General features: G+C 44.6%; 1 protein-coding gene across 1 annotated transcript in view; it reads right to left on the bottom strand.

Annotated features, from left to right (window-relative positions):
* Positions 1-4,227: 4,227 nt before the first annotated feature.
* SYDE2 (synapse defective Rho GTPase homolog 2) overlaps positions 4,228-14,231 on the bottom strand; it is a 53,650-nt gene continuing 43,646 nt past the window's right edge. The window contains exon 7 of the mRNA XM_089497583.1: positions 4,228-8,650. Within this exon, the coding sequence (XP_089353709.1) occupies positions 8,160-8,650 (491 nt within the window). The 3' untranslated portion in view covers positions 4,228-8,159. The remainder of the gene's footprint in view (positions 8,651-14,231) is intronic.

Here is a 14,231-nt window from a genome sequence, read left to right as displayed (position 1 = left end):
ATAAAAATCAGCAGAATAGACTTTCCTTTCAGGCAATATTGCCAAGCATATTGTGAATACTATAAATTATACAATGAAGCTGTAACCTTAAAGGGCAAGAAGGTTTCTTCTTTTCCTAAACCCAGCCCTAGGATGTTGCAAAGTCTGTGCTATGTACAGTACTACACTTCTGCCTTGCTCTGATGAAAGCCAACACTTGTGGAAATCCAGTGGTTCAAAGATGTCCTTGACGAAAGGAAATTAAGGAGGGGAGAAGAAATGAATGCAAGTACTAAAAACAACACAGACTGACCAAAACTATTTTAATTTACCTTTTTACTCCCCTACCTCATGTAAATGAGGATCTTCTCTTGGTAGTCAACTCTTTGATGTAAGTATAGTCCCACAAATATCTGCGCACACCTGATCAAGAATGGAGGGCATAACAGAGAATGGTGAGATTGATTGCCTGGGATGTCACAGATGATTCAAGAAGAGGCACTGGGATCTTAGGACATACACAGCCATTTGGAAAAGACAGACAAGCAACCCTCTAAATTCACTTTTCACTTATCACAGTCGTAGCACTTTGGCACCACTTTGGCCCTGTCTGCATGGGTCAAATAAAATATTATTCCCATCCTCTCGGCAGGAAGATAGGACTATGCAGGGTCTAGTCCCTAGAAGCTCCACAGCCCTTCTTTGTGATTCTGGATGGCTGTTCATATGCGCATCCCACTGTGTTCCCTGGTACAGCTGCTGCAGCAAGGGGTCACTCACTCAGAGGTCAGAACAAGGCACCCAGCCTTGTGATTGACCCTGGGCACCTCATTCACACTTTGGAGCAGGCTACTCACCACAGTGGCAGCTGTGTGCGAATAGCCATCTGAGGTTGCAATGGAGGGCCCTGAGTAACAAGGATGTCAGAGCAGTCTTGGGGCCAGGACACTCTGGGCTGCTCCCGGGGTATTCTGGCTTGTGTAGATTTCACCTTTAACTGCCATGGCTTCGTTCTGTGGAATCATGGAGTTTGTAGTTTGGTGAAAAGTTTGAGTCTTTAGTCTGAGTGTTTTTCATTGCTCATTTCATTCCCTTCTGTCAATACCTATGAACAGTCTTGCTTGCCTATTCTAGCTCTACAGTGAGCCCTGGATCCTCTGTGGATACCAAAAACCATGGATGGTCAAATCTCATTAAATACAATGGCATAGTAAAGTGGTGTCCCTTATAAAAATGGCTAATTCAAGGTTTGCATTTTGGAATTTATATTTTAAAAAATATATTTCAAGCTGTGGATGATTAAATCCGTGGATAAAGCATCAGTGGATAAGAAGGGTCAACTATTTTTGTTATACTTTCAACACTGAGCATGAAAACATAGGGTGGGTCATAACTTAGTTTGCAAGAACAGTTGCTTAAAATCATATTTCCATTTGAAGGAAATAATGTCTAATTCAGCAAGCCACTAGACTTGTCATACTTCATGAAACTACAAATCCCAAGATTCCATAGTACATAGCCATGTAAAGTGTACAGAATGATATCAACTTAAGACCGTGTTTACTGTCTTCCTGTATAAATAGTGAGGAAGATTAAAAAGCAACAAAAATTGGATTTTCCTGACCCTGTTCTCCACTCCACATTTTTAATTCACCCCAATGGCTGAAGTTTTAGTTTAACAGCCACGCTTCCCATTAAGAAAACAATAATTTCCATCCTCACTATTGCTAAGAACTGTGTGTGTCCATTTGTCCTTGTGCCTCAGGCGGGCCCCTTAACTCTGAAGGTTTGTGGCCTGGCAATTGAGCTACCAGATGTGTCTCAAGCTTATCAGATTTAGAGATTTATGCTATAAAAATCCTGAGAATCTACTCTGGCATTGGAAGTTTCACGCTATTTTTAGAATACCCATGCAGCTCAATTTTTCTTCTTTTTAAAGCAAGCTAGAGCATAAACGTTCCCCTTGCAACCTTTGCAACAATGGACTACCAAAGCATCCAAAGAATTAATCAAAATGTTCAACCCAGATTAATAAATATATGGAGATTCCTGTGGATTTGAGGTAGGTTATAGCAATAAGTCAGTACTTCACAGTGCTGCACGTCAGCATGCGTATAGGAAAGGTGGGTACAGAGACAGAGATAGTGGACACGATTCAGCTATTTTTATCACATTCTCCAGTCACATCTTCTGCTTTACCAGTTGCTAAATAATCAAGTGATGAGTTACACACACATCCTTACTTCTGAACGAGGGACCTCTGGTGCAGCAACAAATTACACTTCCCAGAATTCCATAGCATTGAGCCATAGCAGTTGAAGTAGTGTCAAACTGGAGTATTTCTGCTGTGCAGATGCAGCCATGGTTTAGCCAAGAATAGAATAGAATATACTTTATTACGGTTGAAGACCAACATAAAAGAAACAAAAAACATTAAAACAGTAAGGCTAAAAATAATGCATTTCCAACAAAATGGAAATTATTAGAAAAGTGGAGGCTAGTAAAAGGGGAAAAAATAATTTCTTGATGTATTTTGGGAGAAGTGGTCTCTACAAAATTCTAAAATGTTTTTCCTTACCCATAGAGTGCTTACCTGACCTGGTTGTTTTCGTTTGGCATCATTAGTTTTGAATAAAAATGTCTGTGGAAAATGTTCAAACTGCTGTTCTTTTTTTGTTGGTGTAGAAACCTATTGTTATTCTTTCCATGCTATTTATGCCTCTGATGCCAAAGTATCTGTGCAATGCTTAGGAATACACCTACTTTGTTAACTGAGGTTATACCTGTACATGGTCTATGCTTGAAGTTGAATAATATCCTCTTGCTGCCAAAAACCTCTATAAAGAAGCTCTTTTACTTTTGGTTGGTCTTCATAAAACTACTGAAATCACATTTTCAGCCTCCCATCAAGTATAGCAAGTGTAGTATCTGCAGAACTGTCACATACACACTTTTTCATTTAGATTTGCAAAAGGCAAAGGATTTTGTGTCTCATGCCTCATCACTGCTGAACATGAGCTGCTTTACACTTGCAATGTACCAACTTGGGGACAGAACTGGGACAGTGCCATGCATCCCATCAGCCACACATTGGGGCCTAATAACAAAGGGCTGGATAGAAGTAGGGATCTTCCTTGCAATAAGATATCTTGATTGGCTCAAATCAATTATGACAAAGAGTCCTATACACGTAAGACCCTCTTACTGATGCTGTGCATGATGCCATCAGCTCTTCATGCTCAGAGAAAACCTGAAGCCAGATGCCCTGCTTTTTCTGCCTTGATAGTGGCTCCCCAAGATTGAAGGAGCACCTGTACAAGGACTGGACTTGGAGCTTACGAATTGGGTGCAAAGTATGTGTAACAAGAATATTATTTTAATTAAAATAATCACAACAACAACACTTACAACCTGCCTGCCCACACAACATTTCCAAACTCCCTCCACCCACTTTGGTCTTGGGCAACTTCTTCCGGACTGCCTCTGCCCCTCAACCATCAATAAAGCTGAACCTGTCACCATATCACCATACCCACAAGTTTTGGATTTCTATGGCTATTCATACAGTCTTATTATATCTTTCCTTGACATCACTTCAATTCATGCATCTGAGGAAGCAGACCAAGGCTTCTTTCGTACGGTTAGTCTCAAAGGTGCTACAAGATCCCTTTGAATATTGATATTCCAGACTAACCTGGCTGTGTGTCTCTCAGTACTTACAACACATAGCAACTGGAATGGCAGATAAGACAAGCCATTGTTACTAATCGTGATGGCTATTTATTACCTCTGCTACTGAAAGTAATACACATCTGAATACCACTTCCTGGAGAACATGAGCAGAAGGGTCCTGATGTACTCATGATCTAGATTGTTTCCATAATCATTGGGTTGTTCACTGTGGAAAGAGAATGCTAGACTGAACAGATAGGCCTTTGGTCTTACCCAGAAAGGGTCTTCTAATATTGCTAGACACATGTGGTCCTTTCCTTTAAATTGTAATTGCTGCTTTTGCCACTCATCACCAACCTCACTAAGCTCTGATTAACAGGGAATGAAGTCACCACATAAATGTGTGCATAAGAAAGGTCCTCTGTTCTTCTCCCAGGTTTATGGCATATTACTGCATTAGTAGTCATGAAAATATGAACGTTTTGTGTTTTTTAAATATCTCCTTTGAAGCAGCAACATGTATACCTTCAAATAATGACAACATTTTGCAAAATACAATCCATTTTTATTCTTATTTCACGTTTTATTCAGAATTAACATTTATATTTCAAAAAATAATCCACTTCCTGTACACATACTTAAAAAAAATACATCAGCTTATCAATAATTGCTTCAGGTTAAATTTTATGTTTTAAAACAGTACCATCGTTATTGTATTGCAATGCATGTATTTGTGTATTGCCACACTAATAATAATAAATTAATAAAAGGAGATTGGACAATATCATGAAATATTTCTTTAGGGCATACATGAGAAAAAAAACTGTGCACCAAATTCAGTCATCCTATGGTAAATAAATAACTAAAAATAACAATTATCAGACAATACACAGGAACAAGTTATGTAGCACTTTAACAAGGGCCATAGGAAATCAAAGGGGCTGATAATGTCATAACAAAAAACAAAATTAAATCCTACAGTGTTGAGTAGGTTAGATTTCAAAATGTTCTTTAAAAGATGACTAGGTCCATGGCTAACTGATATTTTTAAAAGACTGCTATTTAAAACACCCACCTACATTACCAAATCCATCTTTATCTTTTATGAGGCAACTAGTTGTATAATTTTTATTGCTTGAGTCTTATTGCTGAACAAAGGTTTAGTTTTCATTTAGACTTGCATAAGATTTGAGTTTGCTTTGGTTAACGACTAAGATATCAAACATTTGCAAACAAATTTAATAAAGGTTTATCACACTGACCCTTCCAAGGGCAAGGCTAAGAAGGTGCCAATACTTACTTTTGACATCTGGCAAGATAAATAGTAGATGGGTAATTTTTATATCTAATACTTTTAATATTTCTGAAATTAAAAGGCACTCTTTCTATTTGTCAACCTTTAAAAGGTGGATAAAGTTTTGCCTCCTCTTCCATCCCACTACGATGGCATGATTATCTACTCAGCTTTTGAAACAATGAAAAATCCCACAGACCAGTACATTTCCCCTACAAACCCTCAAGGCTCATATAGCTCTGATATGAAAAGAACTATGCTATGTAGTATAGGCAAGAAACAGAGACAATGTTGCTGATGGATACTGCATGGCCTCTTTCCAAATCATTGCCAAATTGGCACCTAGAATTTACACACAACACATCATGGGAATATGGCATTTGTATATATGGATATATATGGATATAGTCACACTTACGTACACAAAGTGCATTTTAATTGGACATACAGCTGCACATATCCATCTAACCCATAAAATCATTACATTTCTTTCTGAGGGGTATAGAATGTGTGGTTAGGCACTGAACAAGCAAGAGATCATTCCTAAAACCCATGCCATGGGCTTATGAAGGTAGAGGCACATGACCATCTGAATACTTGCTCTCACATTCTGTGCCTTCTGTGTACCACGCTACTCTCTGAATCAGCCCTATGACTACTATACACACACATATACACACACACATATTTTATTTGTGTTTAGCCAGAGAATGGACAAGTTACTTGGAAGGGCTAACAGTTCCCAGAATCCCACAGTCAATATGGCCACTCACTATAGTGGCTGAGGGATTTCTGTAAACTATAGTCCAAAAAAGTAACTTTTCCAACTGTGGAAAATCAGCAGCAAGTCTGAACATATATGAAGGTCACCCTAAATTAGTCATAACACTAAAGAGTACCAGCCTAGAGCTACTTTTCTATCAAGACGTAGGCAGCATTGAACTGAGTAAAATGTGATTCTGATTAACTATGCTTGGGAACATGGTTGCAAATAAGCGAAGGCATACAGCTGCAAATAAATTGGAATCCTCTCTAGAGTTGTGTAATAATCTACTTTATTTTTCTTTTCTAAGACAACGGAGATTTGGGTTAACTGCTCAATGACAAAGCCATAGCCTCCCTCAAGCTCGTGTGCAGCTCAGTCCACAAGGGCATGTTCCCACTGAGAGGGAAATGCTGAACTGTACCAGTCAGATTGGTTAGCACAAGATGAGGCAAAACAACAATTTGGTGCTGGGGCACATATATCCATATTCCTGAATTCTGTTCACTGCTTGAAGTTCAAACAGAAAACAAGTTGTGATTTCAAACCCACCTGGTCTTAAATTCCACTTTTAAAAAATGTACATCTAATGTTTTTGGATATTTGTGCAGTAATAAAGCCACTGATAGTTGCTTATAACTGCATGTATTATTGTTTAGTCCACTGTCAGAATGCATCAGATCTCTGAACACATTGCAAATATACTTGCTTTTAAGTAACATGCATTTTTACATGATGTGTACCTTTGTGTCATATATACCACTTTAGTATAAAACTATGGACTTCTGGAAACAGCCAATCTCGTTTTCTCCAAAGCATCTTTAGGAACTCCTATGACAGGGAAATGTACCAATGGCAAAATGATTTGGAAAAATATTCTGTAATAGCTGGATTTGGAGTTTTGGACACCTTAAACAGGGATAGGCATCCTGAGGTTTTCAGATGTTGCAGGATAGCAATTCCCAGTATTCTTGCAATGCTGATTATGGCAGATGGGGACTTGCAATACAGCAACATCTGGAGGGGTATCTTGATTCCCATCCCTGCCTTAAAGAAATCACTCCTTAAAGTTCACTCCTAAAAGGTATCCATCAGCTTCCATCTGGTGCAACATATCCCACGATTAATTACTGGGTGCTTACTGTGGCAATCCAATGAACACACCTCTTTTAGAAGTTGTGTTCTTATTCAAATCTAATATGTTCTTTCCCCAAATATCTATGTACAAAGGACATGACCCATCCAGGGATGCAGGCACAGTATCCTTGTACTGAGAGCTCCTCATTAGGGCATAACAGAAGCCTTTGCCCATCCTTATAAAGATTCTTCAGTCTCTTGACTGAGATGGGACTAAGTGGACGGGTTACGGGAATGGTCCTCAGACCACCTATTATCTCTAATGGCTTGCACCCATGCATGTGCTCTGTGGCAGGAGATGTTAGTCCAAAACACACTGCAGAAATAATCCAGTTTGAGACAGCTTTAACTGCCCTGGCTAGGAAATCCTGAGAACTGTGGTTTATTGTGGCACCAGAGCTCTCTGACAGAGAAGCCTAAATATCTCACAAAGCTACAGTTCCCAGAATTCCTTCGCATTCAGCCAGGGCACTTAAAGCAGTCTCAAACTGGATTATTTCTGCAGTGTATTTTGGACCGTTATCCCCTATACCCTGTTATGCCCTATGGTTACTCCTCCATGTACTGCCATATCAGAAGCAGCCCAGACAAATCTCAATTTTTTAATATATAAATATGTACACAACAAAAGTTAGAAAAATATTTAATTTTTGCAGTTTTAAATAATTGCTGGAAAGTGTTAATACAGGAATACATTAATATTTGTACAATTAAACTTTTTCATATATATATATATATATATATATATAGAGAGAGAGAGAGAGAGAGAGAGAGAGAGCATTTTCTTTTCATAGCAGCGTTCGCATTCCAAGTGAAAAAAGGTGTCAAAATATGGTAGAATATGATCTACCTACAGTTTGTGCTGCATGTTATCACGTAAGCAGCAACATTAATCCTCCCTTCCGGGAGAATATCCGTACCAGGGCTAAAGTTTCAGGAACAAGGAGCGCTGTTCCTATGTAATGTAGACAGAGATGATGCCTTGCATATCTTGAATAAACTGTCCAAATTTCTTAAGTGCATAGTACTGTGAAGGGGAAGAAGAAATTCTAGAATTGTTTGGCAAGTAATAACATACTGTTTTAAACCCAGAGGGTCAAGCTGATACCTTCTTCAAAACAGAAGGAGGGAAGAGAGAAAGACATAGCAACGGATGTGTAAGTGAATGCATTAACCCTACAGCAGATCAAAGCCACTGCACAATGCAATTATTATACCAGCACTCAACTCATGGTTGCATGATTCCACCCCCTTTTGAGGAGAAAGAAACAGGGAAAGAACGTACCAAGAAGGAGGTGGTGTAGAAGGAGGCTATTAATAACGGATGTTGAACTTGTTTTTATTGAGTTCCCGTTCCAGGTTTCCTATCAGGGTATCAATGCTTTCTTGCAAGTCTTTGAGGTTTACTCGGTGGTTCACAGCCGAGTCCATTGTCTGCATTGTCAAATAAGCCTGAAATGTCTGTTCTTTGGGCGTGCAATTGGGTCGTTCGATCAACTTCTCTGAACCATCCACTTTGTTGCCATCATCCCCACTTTCTGCATCCTCTGAAGGGACATCATCATAATCTGCTTCGCTCGGAGCTTCCTTGGGGTTTATGAAATAGGTCTCTCCACAACCACTCCAGTCTCCAGCATAGCGGTTACTTGAAGGGCTATCTAGCCTGGCTGGCCTGGACCTCAGGATCCCTGACATCTCAGTACTGCTTAAATTCAACATTTGAGGCCGTTGTTTCTTAGGTCTCAAGTAGTTCACCGAGGACTGCTGCTCAGTCAGTGCAGATTCTTTGGCAGCTGAGTATTGCACTAAGACAAAGAACAATTGTAATACATTAGAGCTGAACTGTAAAGAAATCAGCAGTACAACATTTGCCATGATTTCTCTCCACTATTCTCTCCACTACACCGTTTGGAACATGCATTTTGTACGTGCATACCTGACAGCCAATACAATCCACTATTTTGGTTTCACTGCTAGTCAATAGTCTTAAATATTAGGAGAGGAAAAAAGCCTTATAGAAAAAAGTTCTATTTTGAAACTACCATGCCTTAAACTATCTGCAGTTGCAACAGTCCATTAAATGCCAAAGTGCCTTGATTAACTCTGCAAGTTAATCACAATCCCTAACAACAATACAAGAAAAGAGCTGAAGAGCTTAAACAGAAAGCAGGCATGTTAAACTGTTTGTAAATGTAGTTACTATTCTAGAAAGCTGCCTTTTGGGGATCCAAATGTGTGCAAAGCCAGCTGAAACTTTTCAATGTTTCTTTCTAAGCAGCCATTAACTCCAGGTCGGAGAGAGGAAAAATACACTTCAACACACATTTGGTATTTTTATTACCTGAATGCATGGTTTTACAGCACATGAAACTAAGAGTCTCTTCTTGTTACCGGCTTCCTACAGTAAACAGTACAAATATTTATTGACCAAAGAGTGCTGCATAGTTCAACAGTAAAATGTCTTTGTCCTGTTGATAACTATTATTACAACTATTTGTACAACCATGCCATTTTTGTTTAATTTCAGCAACATGCCAGCTGTTTTATACAATATGAAAGAATTACCATTGCTACCCAGAAGGCTTAATCTATTTACAGATTTTGTTCAGGGCCAAAAGGAAGGGTCTTCTACAAGATGGCCACACAGAAGGCAATCATAGTCCATGAGAAGCTGGAGAACCTGATCTCAGTCCTCAGATCACAGTGAAGGCATGGGATCTTCCTAAATTTTGTGACAGCATCTGCGGTGACTGTTTTTAGATGGCTATGAGTGGGTGTGCTACAGTCTGGCTACAAATAATTAAAATTCAGGGTAGACACTGTGTATTTCATTAAGGCTCCTGTCCACAACTATCCCTATAATTTTAGAACTGGGTAAGGTGGGTTGGTCCAAGCATGGGAAACAGTATCTTACAAGTCACAAAGTTTTAAGATAACGGGGTTAAGAAGCAGAGAAGAACAGGTTGCTCACCTGTAACTGTGTTTCTTCGAGTGGTCATCTGCAAATTCACACAAATGGGTTTATTCTGCGCATGCGCAGCAATCCTCGGAAACCTCCAGAATCTCCAGGCAGAAAGCGATGTATCTTTCTGCAACTTTTTGGCGGTAGCCCCGCCCACCCATATATAAGGCCCCTGGTGGCCCGCTCCTCTTCAGTTCCAAATGAGCCGCGAACAGCGCGGCAACAAGCGTTGTCAAATGAGCAGACACTGAGGGGATGGATGGATCTGGCACTCAGAGTCCGTGGTCGTATTAGGAGCCAAAGTCAGCAAAACAATGTCCTGGTTGATGTGGAAAGCAGACACCACCTTGGGCAAAAAAGTAATGTCTGTACGGAGCACCACCTTGTCCTTGTGAAAACGAAGGAAGGGTTGGTCCACCCTCAGGGCAAACAGTTCACCAGCCCAGAGGGCTGACGTGATAGCTACCAGGAAAGCCGTTTTCCAGGTCAGGAGTCTCAGGTCCGTGGTAGCTAAGGGCTCAAATGGCTTAGACACCAGCTGTGCGAGGACGGTGTCTAGACTCCACTGCGGTGAAGTGTCTGCGACAGGTGGATGCAGGTTGTTAAATCCCTTAAGGAACCTCTTTATGAGAGGATCCCCAAACAGAGAAAGTTTGTTTTGAAACAAGTAGTGCGACGAAATGGCAGACAGGTAGCACTTGATAGAACTCAAGGAGAGACCTGCTTCTGTCAACGTCATAAGGAAGTCCAGGACCACAGGGATGGAAACACGGGATGGTGGAATGTCCTTTGTCTGCAGAAAGGCAAGGAACCTGTCCCACTTGTAGGCATAGGACCTCTGTGTAGATGGTCTCTGTGCTGCCTTGATGATATCCTGTACACCAGATGGAAGCGTGCTCAGGATCGAATCCTCCATGCCACCAATGGGAAAGACTGCATCTCGGGATGGTGGACTCGACCTCCGTGAAGTGACAGCAGGTCGGGCCGGTGTTCTAAGCGGAGATGCTCCTGTGCTCGTTGTAGGAGCGGGGCGAACCAAGGCTGCCTGGGCCACCACGGAGTTATCAGGATTGCGTCCGTGTGGTCGGCCAACATCTTTGAGAACACCCGTGTGATCAGAGGAAATGGGGGAAAGTCATACAGGAGACCTTGAGTCCATTTGAGTTGGAATGCGTCCCCTTCCAATCCTGGTTCTCTGTACCGGAAGCAGAATCCTGGGGTGTGAGCGTTCAGTCGAGAGGCGAATAAGTCCAGTAGAGGGGTCCCCCATCGATTGAAAAGTTGGGTCACCACGTCTGGATGCAGCCTCCACTCGTGGCAAGTGGAGGATGACCTGCTGAGCTGGTCTGCAAGGTCGTTCTGATCGCCAGGCAGATGGATGCACTGCAGTAAGATCTTGTGCTGTATACACCATTCCCAGATGCGGATGGTGACTGCCAACAGAGTCCTCGACTTTGTACCTCCCTGCTTGTTCAGGTAGTACATGACGGTGGTGTTGTCGGTGAGAAGAAGCACCACCTTGTCCGTGAGGACTGACTGAAAGGCTCTGAGTGCCTTTTCCACGGCTAGCATCTCCAAGACGTTGACGTGGAGAGTAGCTTCTGCCGGTGACCACTTGTCCTTTATTGTAAGGTCCAGAGTGTGGGCGCCCCATCCTTGCAGGGAGGCATCCGTGGTCAGAGAGAGGTCTGGCTGCGGGGGCAGGAATGGCATCCCCACGCAGACATTGTCTGGCTGGAGCCACCATCGTAGGGACTTCTGCACGGTCCTCGGGATGGTGAGCAGCTTGGTAGGCATGTCTCGGACGGGGTCGAACACGGAGAGGAACCAAGATTGAAGGGGCCTGAGGCGCAATCTGGCCCACGGTATAACGAAGGTGGTGGAGGCCAGGTGACCCATGGCGACTTGCACCACACGGGCCTGAAGACGCCTTTGGCGAAGGCAGGGCTGTAGGGATGTGCAGAGGGTTTGAAACCCTGTCTCTGGAAGGTATGCCCTCATCGTTACAGAGTCCAGCGTGGTTCCTATGAAGTCGATTCGCTTGGTAGGAGTCAGGTTGGACTTGTCAAAGTTGACCAGCAGACCCAATACTTGAAGCAGAGACAGGGCAAATTCGAGTTGCTTTAGCAAAATGTCTTTGGAGGACGCTGCGAGGAGCCAGTCGTCTAGGTATGGGAAGACTGTGATTCCTCTTTGACGCAGGTATGCCACCACGGGAGCCATGCACTTGGTGAAGACCTTTGGAGTTGTGGAAAGGCCGGACCTTGTACTGGTAGGCCTGGTGGCCGACAGCGAAAGCGAGGAACTTCCGGTGGTCCTCCAGGATCGCAATGTGAAAATAGGCATCCTTTAAGTCCAGTGTCACGAACCAGGAGCCTTCCGTGCTTTCTGGCTGCGGTCTTCATCCTGTAGCGGAAGCTGAGCTTCTCGTCCGTGTCCCGGTGGAACAAGCCCGAGTTGTCAAAGGGCATGTCCTCTATAGCTGCCTTCGCTTGCGGGGTGAGATCCGAGGACCGAAGCCACGCGTAGCGGCGGAGAGCTATGGATCCGCAGAGGACCTTCGATGCACAGTCTGTCGAATGCCTGGCGGAGATGATCTGCTGTCCGCCTATCAGGTGAATTTCGTTCCTGAGCGCGGACATCATGCGTCTCCTGTCGTCTGGCAGGTCCGCAATGGTGGGGTCCATCTTTTCTACGAGATACTGCACGTAGGCTCCCATGCAGGCCGCGTAGTTGGCCACCTTCAAGTCCAGGGCCGCTGAAGCGTAGAACTTCTTGGCCAATCCGTCCAGCTTTTTGCTGTCCTTGTCGACCGGGGAAGACAAGGACTTTGGAGCGAAGGTGGACTGGGCTCCTTCCACGATGGCCGAGTCTGGCTTTGGGTGGTTGGAGAGCCAAGATGGAGCGGATGGAGTGACCCGATAGAGGTTCTCGATCCTACGGGACGTCGACGGGATGGTGGCCGGTGCGTCCCATGAGCGCTTAGCGATCTTCTCTAGAGATGGTAGATACGCTAAGGCTGGTGGAGCTGGGGCAGAGCTGTGGATCCTCCTCTCCACCGGGTCAAGGGCATCGTCCTCTGGATGGGCCACTTCCAATTTCAGGGCATCAGCCATCCGGATAACCCTGTCGGCGAAGGACCTGACATCGTCCGTGGGCGACGGGACTGCTGGGCCCTCTGGGACGAACGGAGCCTCGTCGTCGTCGGAGAGGGGCGATGCAGTACGAGGGGACCTCGATCTGGACCTCGAAGGAGATCTACTGCGCCTTCTGGGCGAAAGGTCAGTCGTGCCCAAATCATCCAGCCCGTAGGAGGTGCCAACCTGGTGACGGTCCCGTGAGTAGGCTCGGATGTTACACCGTAGACGGGACGGGTCCACAGGGATAAGGTACTGTCCCGTGCGGTGGTCGTATACCAGGTCCGGGAAGGCCTCAAATAGGTCTTGGTCGCGCTCCGCGGAGTCTGGACGCTCTGTTTCCAGGGCTCCATCCGCTTCAGCCCCCAGTGCGGACCGATCCTTCCTTGGGGGGGAGTGGGGGCGCTCTCTGTCCCGTGCCGTCGGTCGTGGCCCTCTCTCTGGAGAAGGAGAACGGGACCTGGATCTGCGTCTCTGCAGAGACAAGGGGACATGAGAGTCGTGGAGTTCCCCTTCAGACTCAGAGTCTATGTCCACAATCTGCAAGGCGTCCGCCGGTGCAGACAGATGGGTGGTGAGAAGGACTCTGGGCTCGAGAGGCACCATCCGGGAGGCAGCCGGTACAGGAGTCGGGGTCTTCACTGGCTCGGTGACCGGGGATGTAGATGGTACTCACCTCGACTCAGGCGGAGGCACTGAGACCGTACTTAGAGGGCCCTTCCGACAGCTCTTGGCGGGTGGCAATGACGAGCGAGCCCGCTTATCGCGGTCGGGGCGCTTGTCCCCTTTCCTCTTGGGGGCTTTGGGAGCATCCGCATCCCCAGAGGCTCCCGAACCGCCAGACTGGCTCAAGACCTTTTCATAGAGTGTAGCCTTAAGTGTCTGGTCCCTATTCTTGAGGGCCTGGGCAGACATCGCCTTGCAGTGGGGGCAGTTGCCCGGAACGTGGGACTCCCCCAGGCAAAGGACACATCTGTCGTGGCCGTCGGCCTTGGGGATTTTCACCCCGCACTTAGTGCACTGCTTGAAGGAGGCCATGGTAAGAGAGATCTGTTACCAGTCCGTACGTCAAGCCAAAGGTCAGCAGAATGGTCAAGCCGATTAGGGAAAGTCCGAAAGAATGGCTCAAGTGAAAGTCCGAAGGTCAAAGCAGAGATTCCAATACACAAGAGCAAGCGAAATGCTAGCAAAGTTCCTCGAGCTGCTTAGCGCGGCAGAATGAAGGAACTGAAGAGGAGCGGGCCACCAGGTGCCTTATATATGGGTGGGCGGGGCTACCGCCAAAAA

The sequence above is a fragment of the Sceloporus occidentalis genome, unplaced genomic scaffold (genome assembly GCF_023333645.1).
Source record: "Sceloporus occidentalis isolate IW3139 unplaced genomic scaffold, rSceOcc1.0.p SCAF_104, whole genome shotgun sequence".
Lineage (NCBI taxonomy): Eukaryota > Metazoa > Chordata > Lepidosauria > Squamata > Phrynosomatidae > Sceloporus > Sceloporus occidentalis.
The sequence above is the reverse complement of the archived record's forward strand: the minus strand, read 5'-3'. Positions and strand labels throughout refer to the sequence as shown.